Raw genomic sequence first — 18,401 nt, 5'->3', positions numbered from 1 at the left:
TTGTTGGGCCCTTGGAAAGAGCAGTCTATGGAAAATATGGGACCAGAATGAGGCTGCTGTGGGCAAGGAGAGAGAGGGAGCAAGAGGAGGCTGCAGGGCCATTTCCTTATAATGAAGTCCTTGAATAGAAGTCATGGGAAGTATCAGTTTTTTAAATTAAATATTCAGGAACTGAAAGCAGATCTTTTCTTGTAATGTAATGGTGCTCAGGTGTCAGATTGAGTGTGGTAGTGCATGATTCATCCTTTGGATACCTTTTTTCAGCATACATCATCATCTTTTATTCTTCAACAACTGTATGTCTTTCAACACAGTGGTACATGCCTTCTGATGGCTGTTCTCATGGCAGGTCTGGACAAAGACTGTCGACTAACTGAACCACTTGGCATGAGAATAGCAGAGTTTCCTTTGAATCCCATGTTTGCAAAAATGCTGCTTGAATCAGGTGGGTGGAGACCAACGGTTCTCATTGATTTTACTTTGTCTGTCAGAGGAGTTATTTCCCTGGATTCTGTGTACTCTGGGGAAGAGGGTACAATATACTTAGGGGAGTGAAGGAGCTATTGATTAACGCTGTTGGGTTTGGGGTATGTTGCTAACTTGTGATTCAGTGTCAGTCTTTATTAATTCAGTAAGCACTTCTGTTTGTTTCTCATGAGCCTAGCACAAATACCTTTAGAATTTTTTTTTAAACAGGGACGTTACTGTGGTAAAAAAATACATAACAAAATTTACCATTTCAACCATTTTTTAAGTGTACAGTTCTGTGGGGCATTAAGTACATTCACATTGTTGTTGAACCATCACCACTATTAATTTCCAGAACTTTTTAATCTTTTTAAAATGAAACCCTGTACCTACTAGACACTAACTCCCCATTCTCTCCTCCTCCCCAGACCTTGCAAATACCATTCTACTTCTTGTTTCTGATTTTAGAAACCTCATATAAGTAGAATCATACAGTATTTGTTCTTTTGTGGCTGGCCTTTTTCACTTGGTATGTCTTCAAGGTTCATCCATATTGTAGCACGTGTCAATATGTCCCCTCCTTTTTAAGGCTGAATAATATTCCATTGTACGTATTGATCACATTTCGTTTGCCCATTTATCTGTTGATGGACACTTAGGGAGCTTCCACCTTTGCTATTGTGAAGAATGCTAGGAACATGGGTGTACAGATATCTGCTCAAGTCCCTGCTTTCACTTATTTTGGGTATATATTTAGAGTGGAATTGCTGGAATATCTAATAATTCTATGTTTAAGTTTTTGAGGAATTACCATACCATTTTCCACAGCGGCTACACCATTTCATATTTCCCCCACTAACGCACAAGGGTTCCAACTTCTCTGACATCTTCAGACTTCTGTGAGGATATGAATTAAGGGATAAAAGTGTATCATCTAAAGATCTTCTCATACTTAGAAACCAAAATCATCTAGAGAGCATAGTTTTCTCGGCCTGGGAAAGTAAATAAATGTTTTCTTAATTTTATCTAACTTTTACATTAATTGGCAATCTACAAAGTTGTATGTCAAACTAAGCATGGTGAAAGTTAACTATAATTGTGTTTTGGGAAACCACGTGACCTTAGCCTTACATTTAGCAGCAGGTTTCTAAGTTTGGAGTTGGGGAGTGTGCCACTCATGAGGCCGGGAGCTGGGGGGCAGTGGGACAGGCAGTGCAGTTCGCCCTCACTGTCTGTGTCTTGGAAGGCTGATTGCTGCAGACTCTGGTCCCAGGTGCCAGCAGAGCAGCAGTAGCTGCAGCCCACAGAGTGCTTCCCTGGTCCAGTTTTCCAGGTGCCAGAGCCTTACTGACAGACAGGCTACCTCAGAGAAGGGTCCAGGAGCAGAGAAACAGCAGAAGGGACACAACCATGTATTCCCTGACCCCTTCCTCTCTCCGGCTTTCTGCCAGAAGTCTAGGCGTCCACATAAGAGAGCTGGGAGCAGATGTAGAGCCAACCTGTCCTCAGTGGTGGGGCCAGCCCCGCTCCCCATGGCTCACAGGGAGTGTAACACTCTCTGTGTTACAGCTGCAGAGTTAATGAGCACCTCCAGGCATCAGGCCAGGTGTAGGACATTCCATTTGGCAGGGCGAAGTGTTTATGAATTATAAACTTTAAAAATCAAGCTATATATGGATAAATCTTAGTTTGCAGTATGGTACAAGGAAAACATCAGAAAATGTCTTTCACTTCTTGTTGACACATTGCATGTTTGAAATCAAAGGTGCTTTGTGTTTTATAGGAAATTTCGGCTGTTCTCAGGAAATTCTCAGCATTGCAGCCATGATGCAGATCCAGAATATCTTTGTGGTCCCCCCTAACCAGAAGTCTCAGGCAGTAAGTCCAGTGTTCTTTCTAAGCTGTTCATACCAGTCTTTTTTACTTTGGGCTTTCCTTATTAAAACGACTAAGAACTGCTGACAGTCGAGCTGTGCAAATCCCAGTTTGCATTTGAGTGTTTGCTGTGTGCCTGACATGTGCATTATTTCATTTTATCTTCACCGTAAACCACGAGGTAGATGCTGTTATAATCATTTTTAGAGATGGAGCCACAGGAAGGTTAGGTGACTCACTCATGGTTGCACAGCCAGGGTGGAGTTGCCTTGCACAGTCCAGAGCCGCAAGTCTTAACCATTGTCCTACTGACTTTCCCGTAAGGAAACTTGTCCTTTAGGCTGTTCTGGGGGCAAATGAGTGGGCACATTAGTGACGTAAGGCACAGCAGGGTGATTCTGGTCATGTTGGAAACAAGCCACGGAAATGACAAGGCCCTGCCTGAGGCCCAGGCACCATTGACTGAAAGCATGAATGTTGGAAAGACTGTGAAGGAAAGTTGTGATACTGAGAGCACCATGCAGGTGAGGCATACGATGAAGGCAGGTCAGTGATGCGTTCAAATTTGGCTGCTGTTGGAAGAGCCAGAGAAGCGGCAGCCTTCTGCACGGAGAGGCTGCCTTTGGATGTGTAGTTGGGAGGAGAGACCTTCCTTGTGGATTCTTGTCATCTCCCCTGACAGTCATATAACCACAGATTACGAAGTTTTCCTGCCTCCATGCCCAGGTGGTTTTGTCTGTTTTCTCCATTTTCTGTTTATTTGCTTCTCTATTAGCCTTTTTAACAATCCTACCTCAGGATAGGCAAACTCATTTTCAAGATGAAGAAACAGAAGTTCTGATCATTCTGTCTAAAATTACAACATATTCCTCCTCCCCCTTTATATACCATCCCCTGCTTTATTTTTTCCCTCTAATACTTCTTACCACCTAGTATACAAAATATTTTGCTTGTTTATTATATTTTTCTCACCACCATATTATTTGCTGTTATATCCCAAATTCATAAAACGGTGCCTAGCCTATAGTAGGTGCTTAGTAAATATATGTTATTGATTGAATGGAAGGAAGAAGGAAGATTAATTATGTGGTATTTGATACAAGGAGAAAATTCTGAAGTGAATAAGTATGAGTGTACTTGTACTTATATTGTATATGCTGCTCCTTGAACCCATGGGAGCAGATGGCATTGCCCAGGATGTTACAGAAGGAAAAGTTTAGGGATGGGTTCTGAGTGGTAGCCTAGACACATGAGTGTCTACCATGTGCTAGACAGTTGGCCCCTGCCTGGAGCTTACATTCCATTAGTTGCTGGGAAGAGTTCTGAAAGAGATGATATTGCCTGCACAGAGGAGGAGAGAGACAGGAGCACTAGTATTTATCTAATAACTGTACTGGGTACTTCATAGTGAATTATCTCAGTTACTCAGCAAGCTTGGTAGATAGGTTTCATATCCTGATGTTATAGATAAGGAAATTAAGGCCGAGAAAGGTTAAGTAACCAATCTGAGGTCTTTCGGGAAATGGCGGGGCTAGAATGGTGCAAACCAGGTCTTTCTGGATCTACAAGCCATGAGCCATTCATTGTATGTTACCTCCCAGTACGAGAAGCTCACAGGAGTCAACCTCTAAGTGTTTTTTTTTTCTTTCCAGATTCGAGTGCACCGAAAATTTGCTGTGGAGGAAGGTGATCATCTCACTATGCTCAACGTGTACGAGGCATTTATCAAAGTAAGCACGGCCACTGCTTGAAAGGCCCCCTCCACACACCTGTTCACTCTGGAGCCAGGAGTCCAGAAGTTCCATTCAGAAAGGAATGGCCAGGAGACCTCTTCACTTTCCTGTTAGATATGGCCAGTACTTCTAATCTGTGGCTTGGCCCCTGCCTGAGACTCTGATGCAGTTTGGCTGAAAGAACACAGGAATCTTGCTCCTTTCTGCCTGGAGGCGAGGCCCTCCTCGCCCCTCTCCCCTCACTCTGTCTCTCACCACCCAGTGTTGCTGCACAGCACTGCCAGCATTTGAACAGGAACTTCTGTGGCATTTCCTGGAAATAATTAGTGAGGCGAGGTGTCCCTGTAGGTTTAGTTGACTCTTCAGAGCTGTTTATGTGAGTTTGAGACTGCACACAGCCACCTCTCCTCAGCAGCAGACAAGCTTATGGGAAGACATTTATGTGAGGATCCATGTACATTCACGTACCCGACCTGTATTTAGCCTTAGGTGATGTTCATTTTTATTATTCTTAATATTCTGTAGAAGTAAGAATATTTAAGTAAGCAAATAATATAGCTTAAAGTTATCACTAAAAATTTCTAAAAAGAGAGATCTAAAGATGATAAAGGCAATGAAAATAGAAACCTCATATAAAGGAAAGGATGGATGTAAGGAGGGATGAGATATTTCAGATTTTCAATATCTTTCATTCGTTTTTTAAATACTTTTTTAGCAGAGGAGAAACACTAACTTTTTGTGTTAGAGATCTGAAGGGAGATTATTCAATTTTCAGAAAAAAACTGATCTCTTACTGAGATTGTTAATCATGGATTAAATCAGTTCAGATTTGTTTGTATATGTGCAGTATATCATCCCCAACCTAAAGCTCCCCCTGCCAGTGGAATGCAGTAACAGGTCTTCATTGTGTTATTCTGTGGTCGCTTTCTGGGAAATCTTCTGTGTTTTCATTTTCTTATTTAAAACACTTTCCTCCCTGGCTTATACTATAATTTCCAAGGTACATTCCCATGGCAATAATTGATCTAAGGTATAATGATCATTCTTTAGAATTAAGAATTAAGTTCTGTTGATAGAAAAATTGTACTTTCAGGACAAATAGTAATTTGGAAATTATTTCTGAATTGGCAAGTGTCATTGCTTGCCTGCAGTCCCATAAAGTGATAAGTTCAAGCACTGCCAACAAAGGAAGGAACGTTGATTTACAAAGAACCGTAGGGAAGTGATTCTGTTTGGTAGTTTGCCACTCACGTAGGAAGGTATTTAAGATTGTCATTAAGATTGACAACTCTGCTTATCATTAAGTTCTCATTTGCCCATTAAGCAGAGAGTGAGATCAAAGAGCAGTCAGATGGTGAGCTTGCCAGCCTCTCAGCATCTGGCCCAAAAAAGGGCCAGTTTCGGTCTGAAGATCTTGTCCCACTGAGTGAGCAAGTGCAGGAAGAGAAAATGAGGATCTTCACAGTCTAGCTGTGGTCAACAACCTGTCTATGGTTTCCTCACTCTCCCCCCTTCTGAATTATTCTGTAGCACAACAAGAACTCTCAGTGGTGTCAGGAACATTTCCTGAATTACAAGGGTCTTGTCAGAGCTGCGACAGTAAGAGAACAGTTGAAAAAGCTTCTTGTCAAGTTTCAAGTGCCCAAGAAATCGAGTGAAGGTAAGAATAAGCTGCTACTGCTGGTGGTGTTCCTTTCTTTGCTCGGTGTAGCTGCACTGTTAGGGTTCTCATGCTGGGTGTGGTTTGAGGCTGTGCAGTGTGTTCTGGACCTGTGTCGATGAAAAGCTGTGTGTAAAAGTAGCATATTTTTTCTAAGGAGGTTCATTTTTATGTCCGAGGGTTATTGCTAAAAAATTTTCATAAGCCTTGAGAACACTTAAGAATCATTAACCTGCCCTAGCAGGTTTGGCTCAGTGGATAGAGCATGGCCTGCGAACTGAAAGGTCCCAGGTTCGATTCCGGTCAAGGGCACATGCCCAGGTTGTGGGCTCGATCCCCAGTAGAGGATGTGCAGGAGGCAGCCGATCCATGATTCTTCTCTCATCATGGATGTTTCCACCTTTCTCTCCCTCTTCCTTCCTCTCTGAAATCGATAAAAATATATTTAAAAAACAAACAAACCACAAATGTATTATTAAAAAAAAAAAAAGAATCATTAACCTTTAGATCATTGCACATTATATAGTTAATTTTCCCCTGGAGGCTTTGTAAGAAGAATTACTTTTAAGTGGACAATACTTATGGCTATGACATATAAGTTACATTTTACTTTCAAATACAGTATTTTTAAAGCAAGTGCAGTGTGTTTAACCTGGGCCATCACCAGGATGAGACAGAAGTGCTGTGTAAGGCACAATCTCTGGCCTCTGGAGTGGCAGTGACTACCATGAAGTGGGGACACACTGGGTTACATTACACTGTGACAGAGGTCCTACAGTTCTCTCAGTCTCCCACTCTGCGAGGTGTGGGAATTATTACCCACACTTTATATTACAGATGAGATGTCAAGTCCTGGGGAGAAGTTAAGTTCAGGATGACACAATTGGTTACAGCAGGGGAGGTCTGTGTGTGGCTCAGAAGCTACACTTCTGAGGAAGTGACGCGTGCACTCCTCCATTCAGCAGTTCTTTTGAATACCTGCAGTGTGCCCGGCACTCTGGGGGTCTACCCTCAGCACCCTTAGTACTTCCCTGTCATGGGCCAGGCAGTGTCCGGAGTGTTTTCATATATTAATTCCTTTAATGTGCACAACAGTCCAGTTGTTACCTCCATTTTATGGATGAGAAAAATGGGGCCAGGAGGCAGCGCGTATCTTGGGGATGAGTGCCTGTCCCCAGCAGAGAGGTTGCAGTCTTCTGCGTCTGTGTTTCTTAACCTATTTTTCGTGATCAACCCCTCTCCCGAGAGAAAAGTTACATTACATTCTTCCTAATGAGAGGAATTAAACACTAAGGAATAAGATTTTGTAGGGAAGGATTGAACTTTGAGGGCCTTAAGTACTGTACTATCCAAGATTTCCTCCCACTTGCTCCCCAAGAACCATTTTTTCACCCCTTTTGTTCTACATGGAAATGTCTCATGGCCAGTTGGAAACAAGGGCTTGCTTCTCGGATCAGATTGTGGTTAGAGGTATAAATTTGAGATTCATCGATTCTGTGCTAAAAAGAAGAGGTACTTTTTTGTCAAAACATTGCTGGTAGAAATGCAGTGAAACTGATATTCTCATACACTGTTGATTTTGTAAATTATACTACCTTTTTGTGTACTTATTTATCAACAAACTGTATTTCATTGAATCTAAATGCCATTATGAATAAGGCATGTCATTATTTTATGTGCCACTAAGGAAGAAAAATGATGCTACCAATTATAATTATAAAATGCTGTCCTGATTTCAGTGAGTTAAAGTATAAAAAAAGAGTGAGTCTTAGAATTGATGAAATATTGTATGTCAATAGACACATAAATGACACTGTTTGCACAAAAACTTGGGATGTATCCTTTGGGAATCATCTAATAAATGGAAGTCTTTATCCTTGGAGGATGTTTACTGTAGCAATACAGACACCCATTAAAATGGAATTTGAAAAATGAAGAATTACACACTATAGCTTATAACCACAGAAATAATGTAGTGTGAGTGTCCCAGTTTGTGTCTTGTGAGAAGAGCATCATTCCCACAAGCTGCTCTCCTAGAAAGGAGTTCCTGAGGTCACTGGCCAGCCAGCGGAGTGCTCTTTGAAGTTCTGGTGCCCAGCCTTGGTCTGGGCATCTGTGGCCCAGGAGGGTTTGGGTCCCAAGTTAAAGGCACAGCACAGTTCAGCATGTTTCCCTCAGCAGCCATTGCAGGTTGCCAGGTGGTTCAAAGCAGCCTGGGGTGGGGCCTTGCGGCACAGGCGTGAGCACACAGAGTATACAAAGGCGAGGGTCTCATCCATCATTCTGCTGGCTGCTTTGTGTAGGTGATCCAGATCCGGTTCTGAGGTGCATCGTTTCGGGATTCTTTGCCAATGCCGCAAGATTTCATTCTACTGGAGCTTATAGGTAACATGATACTTTATGAAGTCATTTATTAAAGGAGAAATCTTAAAAATGTCCAAACCACATAGAAAGCTGATGTACAGAAAAAGGAGAGAAATTAAAGGATTTTCTCTTACTTATATTGTGCTTCTATCCAAAGGTGAGTTGTTAGCTATATAGCTTTAAGCAAAGTCTCTTAACTTTATGGAAATGATTCTCAAATATTCAGTCCACATGTTGTAGAAGGATGATAATTTACAAGTCAGGAGGCTGTCACATTTCCATTCCAATAGCAGAATACTAGGACTAGAAAGAACCACTGAAGATGCTCTGCTAGAGGAGTTACTTTTGTCACTGGGTAGCTCAGATAATTTTAGAGAATTGTAGGATTGAAGCCACCACTTACCCCGGTGCATTGTGGCCACATTGGGGTCTTTGGCTGTTGGCCAGTGTTTCTTCACGTGCTGGACCTGCCCCCCCACTACAGATTGCAGCCTGTGCTTCGAGGCAAAGAATATCACTGGTGGTTGATGCCCACCTAACAGCTTTAGTATATTAAAATATAGTAAAAGTTAATGTATAGCTTAACTTTTCTTCTCCAAACTAAATCATTCCACTTTGAATTGTTCCTTTTAGTCTGTCTTTCCTCTCAGCTCAGTTTGGTCTCATAACTTCTCTGTAGCCTGTTTAAAGTGCGGCGACCATAACAATCTGTTACTTCATAAGGGAGCAGTCAAAAGGCTTTCTCCCCAGCTCTTCTTTGGGTTCCCTTCATATATTAGTTTGTCATTAGTTTTTCCCCCTCAGAGGACATTTCAGTCCTGTTACCTTGAGGTCAGCTGTGATGCCCTGGATACTGGGCTTTATTAACACGTCCAGGGTTGCATTGAACCCCAACTCCCCCCACCCCCGGACCCCTCTTTTCATTTTTGGAAACCAAGTCCCCATCTAGTATCAGTTTGAACCTAAGTATATAGCACTTTACATTTATCTCCGCTATGTTCTTTTTGCCACTCCAGGCCAAGTAGTCTAGTCTGTCAGTATCATGATTCTTTGCCCATCACAGGAGCTCCTCTCCCAACGCTGAGCTGTCCATGTTGGAGGCAATGCTGAGAGGCCTATGATCCTCTCCAGGGAGCACCATTACTTTGTTGTCACCTTGATTGCCCCGTTCTCCTCACCCGTATTAATTAGCAATTTCTAGTAGCATTTTAAAAAATTCTCCAGTGTCCTCAACAAAAATATGGGTTACATAGGAGGCTTCACAGTCCTGAGTCCCTTTGCGATGAAGTTCAGTGTCGGTCAGCTCAGACTACCTGGTAGGACAGCTAGGACCCCGGGTGCTGGAGGGGAGCTCGGTCCTGGTGCTTGAAACACTTGCCTAACACACAGATCCCTGGCACCCACAGAAACTGTGGTTATGGTTCAGGCAGTGACATCCTAATCTATGAATGTGTGAATGCTCCCTTGTGATCGGATCTTATTGATAGTTGTGTGCTCAGTAAGTTTTTTTTAATTAAATTGAGTCAAATCTGAGTTGGAATTTGAAATATTTTCTCAGCAAAATGGATACTTCAATATTGAGCTTTCTTGTTTCCTTATTATCTCCCCCATAGTCTTTAGTATTTAGCTTTGTTTAATAGAAATAATAATTTATATTATTTGTTTCCAAGGAAATTATTTTGAAAACCTACAAATGACAAACATAAGCATTGGCAGAGCCATATATTTCTAAACTTTTTTTCTGAATGTCCACGTGTTGCTTTTCTTTTCTTCTTTTGTTTGCATGATTTATTCTTGACTTCTGGGGTGGCAGTGGGGGAGGGGCCTTTGATGGGCATAAGAGAAGATGGAAAGAATAGTTGTGTTCCTGTGAAGTACAATCTGCATGCATTTTTAATAATATTAAACACGTCTCTCAGAGAGTCTTGCTGTAAGTATTTATAATGTGCTTCAGATAAAATTTTTCTATTTTACAAGGACCATCCGTGACGATCATGAACTACACATCCACCCTGCGTCAGTCCTCTATGCAGAGAAGCCCCCTCGCTGGTAAGCCACCCTCTTGCTTCTTGGCCTTTAATGTGTCGAAGGAGAGGCCCAGTTCTATTCATCTCTGGGCCCCTATTGCCTGGCACAGCACCTGGGACAGGCGCCCAGGACACTTTGCTATTGACTTTGTTATCCTGGGTCGTTTATGGAATTTTTGCTCTATCAGAGAGCCCCTTAAGCAAATGGTGATGGTCCTATAATCACTCATCCATTCAGCAAACATATGTAACCCTGCACTGAGCGCAGCTGTGTGGAGATGAATTCAGGTCCAGGTGAATTTAGTTATCTTGGAGAGACAGACACCACAGATTTCAGTGTCTTAGGAGAAGGACTTTGATAGAGGGGTGCATGAAGAGTTGAGGTTGGCACCTCCTGTACCAAGGAGAGTCAGGGATGGCTGAGATGTTTCAGAAATCATGTAGGACCTAAGTCTCATCTGTGAAACGGACACACTCTTATTCACAGTGCATTTGTGAATGTAGTGCCTGGCACACAGGATACACACCTAGTAAAGGTGATCAGTTCTAATGGTGATTTCTGACTCTCATCAGAAGATATAGGAAATTAGCTCATGTTTCTTTCCTGTTTCAGGGTTATCTACAATGAAGTTATACAAACCTCCAAGTATTATATGAGAGATGTCACTGCTATTGAATCTGCTTGGCTGTTGGAGCTGGCTCCACACTTTTATCAACAAGGAACGGTAGGAATGAACAGAGTCTGTCCCCCAAAATTGCCTGTTAACCTGCCTCTTCATATTTTTAGACACACACTTATTCCCCAATTCACTGCCTGAAATTATCCCCCTAATAGCATGTTAGGTGAAATGGCCATTACCATATCCTCCGACCATTCTGGGTAAAGTACTTGCTTATAGTTTACTTTCAGTGAGGCTTGATTTTAGTCTTTAGTAGGACTGGTCTAAAGTAGCCATACTCCCATGACATGATGACTTTTTGATGTCTCAACTGAATGCCTAGGGTATTTAATGAGGTCTTTGCACTGTGGTCAGAACTCCAGTGTCTCCACACTGTCCAGACCTCCAGACTCTCCCAGTCAGCTCACAACTCCCAACCACTTTTGTTGGCCAGCCTTATTGAATCTCGGCTTGCACATGTGCAGCTTAGTACTTAGCCAAAGACTCAAGGGTGGCCCCATGGAGACTTCTGGAGCTGTTCCCTTTCTTATGACCTGGTCCGTGAATTCCAGCTGTCTCAGGCTTCCTGGACTCTTCTCACCTGTCTCCTCTGTCCCGCACACTGTTCTCTATTTAGGATGTACATACTTCTGTGTGCCAAGGTTTGCAGAGCCAGGCAGAGACCTGGGGTGAATATGGAGCTCACCTTGAGTTTCCTCCTTCTGCAGGATTATAGCCCTGTGCTGTCTGTTGCCCAGTGCCTGAAAACATTTGCATCGGATATTTTATCTGGCTTTTACCATCATTTATCCTAGAGGGAAAGTCCAAAACCTGTAACTTCATCAGGGTTATAACCAGACTGCAGTGTTTTTAACCCAACATTGGTACATTTAAAAATTGGGAGATTTCACATTAAATATAGATTACAGGTTCCTTTTTTTTTTAATCTGTATTGTTGAAAGTATTACATATGTCCCCTTTTTCCCTCATTGACCTCTCCCAGCCTGCCCCGCCCCCTCACCCCAGGCCTTCACTCCCCTATTGTCTGTGTCCATGGAGAGATGCAAATCAAAATGAGGTGCCACCTCAGATTTCTCTTGAAAGCAGAAGTATCTGCCTACATGGAGCTTGAGTGTCTGTGTGGCAGCAACAACAGGGCCTGAAGAAGGACGGCCTGCTAGGAAGGACCCTCCAGGCATCACAGCGCAGCCCTGGCTTCCCTTGTTCAGCTCCCGGGAACATCTGAGTTGTGACCCTGTAAATCAGCGGTTCTCAACCTGTGGGTCGCGACCTCTTTGGGGGTTGAACGACCCTTTCACAGGGGTCGCCTAAAACCATCGGAAAAGACATATAATTACATATTGTTTTTGTGATTAATCACTGCTTTAATTATGTTCAATTTGTAACAATGAAAATACATCCTGCATATCAGATATTTACATTACGATTCATAACAGTAGCAAAATTACAGTTATGAAGTAGCAACGAAAATAATTTTATGGTTGGGGGTCACCACAACATGAGGAACTGAATTAAAGGGCCGCGACATTAGGAAGGTTGAGAACCACTGCTGTAAATGGAAGAATCTCATCTATCTCTCTTGCAATATAAAGGGCAATTGTCTTTTTAATATTTTCTTACAATATTTAAATCTTATCCAGTTAAACAAAAAAACATTTCAAGCATTTCCTCATAAAGATATTTCAGTCTAAAATGAGACCAGCTGCAGGGACTGATAACAGCGCAGAATGTGTTGTCTCCGTAGTTGGGCTGACAGAATAGGATAAACTAAAGTGAAAGAAAGTATTTTCCTTTAAAACCTCTCAGATGGAAAGTCCAAGAGAAGTGATTAGAAAGGCAAAGAAGTTGGGAAGAATGGACAGCTGTACACATGCTTGTTAAAGGGACGAGGTGCAAGCAGTTAGAGGAGAACCCTAAAGAGCCCAAGGCTCCTGCTGAACAGAATTACCTAGAAGCTGAGTCATTTTCCCTCCTCAGCTCAAAGATACAAAGTTAAAGAGCAAATAGGCCCAGAAGTTTAAAGAAAATGACTACACGAATTTCCACACTTGTCTCTTCTCTCCAGATGCCTGCTTTTCAGCTCAGCAGCTCTACTCTGATCATTGTGTGATCAGTTATTTTTAGAGAGGCCGGGACCTTTAGAAATCGCCTGGTTTACCAACCTTACTGTACAGGCGAGGCCCTGAAATTCCCCAAGAACCGCAGCCCCTCCTGACTAGACAGTCCAAAGGTGCCGCTGTTAACTTTTAGTCCAAAATGAATTGCTTTCTCCAAGAGCCCTGCAGACCTCAGTGGTGCCCATGGATGGTAGATGCGCCTGTTGAACACAGTGCAGCACCTCGTGACTGCCCAGGGCCCACCCACATGCCCGGCTCTGTTCCTGGCACCTTAGGTGACTTTCCATTACCGTTGATTTTCAGTGTCACTCTCCCCTTGTAAAGAGGCCTGAAATGGTCCGGAGTCAGCTTTGTTTAGACTCAACATTCTTCCCAGAAATGAGCACCAAAAATGGTCCACAGGCACGGTGATGTCATCTCCCATTCCCAAGCTAAGGCTGTGGAGTGTCTAACGTTAGTGGTAGGGGTCACATCAAGTGAAGTGAGAAAATTGAGAAAAATTCAACAAGACCCACAGCCAGGGAGAAAAACAGGGTGACCTGTTCAGAGATTTGCCTTTCAGACCTTAATTTTTAATTTTTTCCCCCGGATTCTTAGAAATAGCTTTGGAGTCTGGGGAAAACCTCTAAACCAGCACCTTTGCAAGAGCCTACACTGGTCCTTTCTTGGGCATAAGCAGTTAGAAATTCACACGTGTGTCCTGTCCACACAGTCCTCTCTGTCGTGCTCACTGGTGTGCTGTGTCTTCTTTGGCACCCTGCGATCTCCAGGGCCACAGGCAGTTCTCTCTGTTGGCCATGGGGATCGCTGTCTCGAGTCAGTGGGTGTGCTGGGAAATGGGGTTCGGGCACTGAACCTGGGATTTGGGGGATGACAGGCCGGCCCTGTTGGCAGTCAGGGCTGGAACTCCTCCAGTGAAGATCTCACGCGTGTTAGGGTGACGTACCTTAGGCATCTCTTGGTTGTTTGTTTATGATTATTAAGGGGGTATCAGAGATACCTCAGTTGGTGAACTGAAGTTCTTTATTTAAAACTTATGTTTATGCACTTTGTCGTAAATGCATATTTTAGGATTTCTAGCACTTTGGGCTTTACCTTGGAACAGTGATTTTTAACTGGTGTGCTGCAAGAATTTTAATAACACATAATACCTGCCCTAGCCGGTTTGGCTCAGTGGATAGAGCGTCGGCCTGTGGACTGAAAAGTCCCAGGTTCGATTCTGATCAGGGGCACATGCCTGGGTTGCAGGCTCTATCCCCAGTGGGGGGCATGTAGGAGGCAGCCAATCAATGATTCTCTATCATCATTGATGTTTCTATCTCTCCCTCTCCCTTCCTCTCTGAAATCAATAAAAGTATATTTAAAAACAAACACAACCAAAACACACGATACCTGACTAGTCAGGTGCAGACCTCTTTTCCCTTAGAATGTCAAATAAAAAAAATGACAGCAGCCAACACAATAGCTGTCCGGTGTTAATGAATCAAAATTATACCTATTTTTTGTTAGATCAGCAAAAATTATATTTTTTGATGTGCTGCAGAATTTCAGAGATGCAAAGTTACCAGGAGATGCAAAAGGTTGAAAATCGCTGCCTTAGAATGTTTATCTCCGTCAGTCCTATTATCTGATGCCCATGGTTATCATGTTATGCTTTCTATGTTATTTATGCTGGTAGAGAGCAACATTTCTGAAGGAAAAACCTGTCACTGGGAGGTACCCTTTTCCTGGGGCCTGGAGCCTGGAGCACAGGTGCCTGCATCGGAGCCACTCGGTAAAATGTGTCTCCTTGTTCCTGTTCCTCGGGAGACGATACCTTTTCCCTGGCCATTCTTAAGATTTCATGGAAACGAGGTGATGTCCAGCCTGAGCTAGTCCCCTGGGCACAGGTGTTTGGCTGCAGTGCTGTCCTGAGGGCTGGGCAGAGGGAGACCGCGTCTCACTGACAGCATCCTCACAGCCTGTGTGCCCAGGCTGAGTGCTGGCGGGCTGGGCCTCGGGCTGTGCGGCTTGCTGCAGGCGTTCCCTCTTGCTTGTGCTTTTCTCCTGAAGACGCCTGAGGGGCACGGCACTAACGAGAAGGTGTGAACCGGATGGAAGCTCTGATTGGTTATTTCTCTGGGACTGCTGTTGAAGTCTGGTTTCTTTGTTTAACCAACCCCACTTACGAGGTTCTCTTTTCTCTTGCAGCACCTGTCCCTAAAAGCCAAGAGGGCCAAGGTCCAAGACCAGTGAGCAGAGCTGGGCTGCTTCGGGCCGCTCCTCCATGCTGCTGCCCCCAGCTCGGGGCGCAGTGAGCTGTCCTTGGCTCACGTGGACCTTCAGCTGCTCTGATGGGGGCCGTTGCCCATTCTTCCCGCTCCCCTCAGCATTGCATTCCTCGCTGGGATCCCGGAGGAGTTGTGCATGGGCAGGCACCCTGCCGTGCTGCACCCAGGCAGAGCGGGGGTTGGCAGGGCTTTGCTCTTTGGTCACTCGGCACCCTCACTGACCCAGCCTGCCACTTCCCACAGGCACGCCGTCCTGGCCCAGCCTAATGGGGACGGAGGAGGAAAGTGAGCCACTGCCGGCTGAGGCACCATGTCGAGTGCACAGAGAGTTTGCTGGGCTGGCTTTGTTCTCTCCTGGGGGGCACAGCTGTGTCGACTAGTGAGGGCCAGATGGGAATCTGTGTATCTCCGGAGGGAGAGACCCTGGAAACGCTGTGATTTCCACCAAAATCACTGAGGGCTCCCGGGCCAAGCAGCTTCTGGTTCCCCCTTTTGCACACGTCCCTGTTTATCTACGGCCAGAAAACTCACAAGGATTGGTGATGACGGAGAGGACTCAAGCACCGTTCTTTGTTACAGAAGTAAGATACCACGTCCCCTGCCACCAGCAGAGCACTCGTGAACACCCATCAGCTCAGCCCCACCGGGGACCCTCTGCGGCAGGAGCTCCCAGCAGCGTAGACTCTCAGCTTCTCTAGCTCAGGAACAGAACTTATGCATTTGTTTTTGTTCGTTTGCCGGGTTCTTGCGAGAACGCGGGCGGCTCTTCCAGCAGGCACTGGTCTCATTGCTGCCCAGGCTTCTTTGCTGAGAGGTTGGCACTTCAACACGTGACCTGTCCAGATTTGGTCACCTTCCTGTTTCAATGACGTTTATTTTAAGAACATGTAGTTTGAAAGTTTATTTTTATACTGATCTTAGTATTTGCCTGCCACTTTGGCAGCAAACGTGTATGCCATTTTTATTTCCATTTTGTAAACATGTTAATAATAGTGATAACCTGTTAATAATAGCAAACCTTTATACCTAAAGTAAATGTATTCCCTCCCACCCCGGTTCTCATGGTCTGTGTTTTAAGATGGTCCACTTCATTCTCCCGAGTGAGGGCCTGACATTAGCGAAGACACCTGATGCGGTGGCTTTCGGCGGCTTTAGGGGTCAGGTAGACAAGGAAGCCCACCCAGCAAGTCACATGACCACACGCCCTCAAGGCCTCACTACAGCAAACCATGGAACACAGTTTAAGTGAAGTCCCAAGAATTCTTGCCAGTGTTCGATTGGGGTCTTCCTGTAGAGAGGTCTGAAGTACCTGCTTGGAGAAAGTCTGAATTTAGGGCCAGGGCTGGTCCCCATAAGCTTCTGTTGTGGTGGAAGGAGGAAAGTGTGGAGGAGCCACACCTTCTGAGTGAGACCAGAGATCCAAAATGAGGGGCCATGGTGGGGGACGCAGCCTGGGGGAGCCCGGCGGCACTGGCCGCCTCTGCCTGTGGGTGTCTGGTCCTGAGCACATCTGCCTGCATCCACCTCTGAGAGCGCCGCCCTGGGGTAGGCGTCTGAGCTGTTATGCTGCATCCACAGTATGTGGAGAACGTCACCGTCGGGGGCTGTCACTGTAAAGCCACAGCCTTCACGGGCACCTGAAGAACCACACACCTTGTCAAGGAGTGATGTCCCGGCCTGGCTGAGACGAGACAACGGCCAGCAGGGCCTGATCACCTAGCAACTCACAAGACTGTCCCCAAGCAGCTCCACAAGAGTTAGAACCCTCAGGCTCGGCATGGATTTTCAAAATCAATAGTGAAATTTCTCCAACACTGCAGTGTCTTCTTCCGCTGCGGGGAGGTGGAGGGGCGTCTGCGCTGGAGAACGCGTGGGCGGTGGGGTCCTGTAGGCTCAGAGACTGGAGATTTCTGTGCCTGTGGCTCATACCCTGAGGTTCTGTCCCATGGCTGGTCTCCCAAGGAGTCCCCTGGGCAGCCAGGCCTCCTGCTGGTCGCTCAGACAGCAAGTGGCGGGTGAAGGCCTCAGAGTGTGCATGGCACAGGGATGGGGCGGGATGTTGGGCCAGCACAGAGGAGGGCGACAGGAATAGTGGCACAAAGGACGCTTCCCCTCTACAAGACCTTGTGAATGTACCGAGGGTGCTCACATTCTGCCCCGTCTGCCTGCCTGTCCTCTCCAGCGAGTGTTTCCCTCGGCCATGAACCTAGAGTGGCACAGGCCCCAGCCCATACTCCCGTCTGCTACTGTTCTGGCCTCAGCACAGCCTGCGGCCAGCGCTGCTTTCACTTGGTGGCCCAGGTGCTGCCATTCACGCAGTTCCCTGGCATCCTGTCCTGTTCTCGGCTCCGCTTTCCAGCCATTTCACAGGGTTGATGGGGGAGGCACAGGGCTGAAGCCTGTAAGTCAGCACGGCCATGAGGCCCGTCCTGGAGCTACTGGACCAGGCCTCGGAGGGGGACGGGTCTGCCGCTTGCAAAGCTCCAGCCACTCGGTTCTAACATGGTGGCTCAGAAGCCACTGGTGATGGTGATGGGGGAACTGATCACAGTCCCTTGGGGGAACAGTGGTTTGGAATGAGATCTAGGCACGAGGTAGCGTGCAAAAACAGATGTATCAACTGTCACTCAAATCTGATGCTCCTCCTGCCCTCCCAGCGGCTGGCTCACCTTCCTCCCTGGTGTTGATGTCCTCGCGTCTTCAAGTCCCATCCCCCTCACCAGTGGCTTCTGAGCCACCATGTTAGAACCGAGTGGCTGGAGCTTTGCAAGCAGCAGACCCTCCCACTCCGAGGCCTGGTCCAGTAGCTCCAGGACCGGCCTCGGGGTCATGCTGACTTAGGGGCTTCAGCCCTGTGCCTCCCCCATCAACCCTGTGAAATGGCTGGAAAGCGGAGCTGAGAACAGGACAGGTTGCCAGGGAGCTGTGTGAATGGCAATGTGGTTGGAATTTGGCTCCAGGAAGGTCCTGGTGGTGGGCACCGTTTTTTCTCAACTTTCCTGTCCAAATGAGGAACTTGGATCATGAGCATTTCATGAGGCTCAAAGTTATTCTACCTAAAAGACCATCTAGTCTCTTTGGTTTGAAAATGTTCTTTCTTTTAGAAAATGATGGTAGTTAAAAAAATGTTTTCCTTGGAACAATAAAATACTAACAATCTTACATCAGTCTCCTAATTAAAAACCAATCAAAACAAAAACAAACCCT

At 45.4% G+C, this 18,401-nt stretch overlaps 1 protein-coding gene across 1 annotated transcript in view; it reads left to right on the top strand.

Annotated features, from left to right (window-relative positions):
• The window catches only part of DHX35 (DEAH-box helicase 35), a 63,464-nt gene extending 47,221 nt beyond the window's left edge, over positions 1 to 16,243 (top strand). Inside the window, exons 15-22 of the mRNA XM_081097799.1 lie at positions 350 to 445; positions 2,252 to 2,346; positions 3,996 to 4,073; positions 5,607 to 5,736; positions 8,040 to 8,121; positions 10,078 to 10,149; positions 10,741 to 10,852; positions 15,115 to 16,243. Of these exons, the coding sequence (XP_080953925.1) occupies positions 350 to 445; positions 2,252 to 2,346; positions 3,996 to 4,073; positions 5,607 to 5,736; positions 8,040 to 8,121; positions 10,078 to 10,149; positions 10,741 to 10,852; positions 15,115 to 15,159 (710 nt within the window). The 3' untranslated portion in view covers positions 15,160 to 16,243. The remainder of the gene's footprint in view (positions 1 to 349; positions 446 to 2,251; positions 2,347 to 3,995; positions 4,074 to 5,606; positions 5,737 to 8,039; positions 8,122 to 10,077; positions 10,150 to 10,740; positions 10,853 to 15,114) is intronic.
• Positions 16,244 to 18,401: the final 2,158 nt, after the last annotated feature.

This window comes from Myotis nattereri (assembly GCF_964212035.1).
Source record: "Myotis nattereri genome assembly, chromosome: 8".
NCBI classification, from domain to species: domain Eukaryota; kingdom Metazoa; phylum Chordata; class Mammalia; order Chiroptera; family Vespertilionidae; genus Myotis; species Myotis nattereri.
This window is presented reverse-complemented; position numbering and strand designations above follow the sequence as displayed.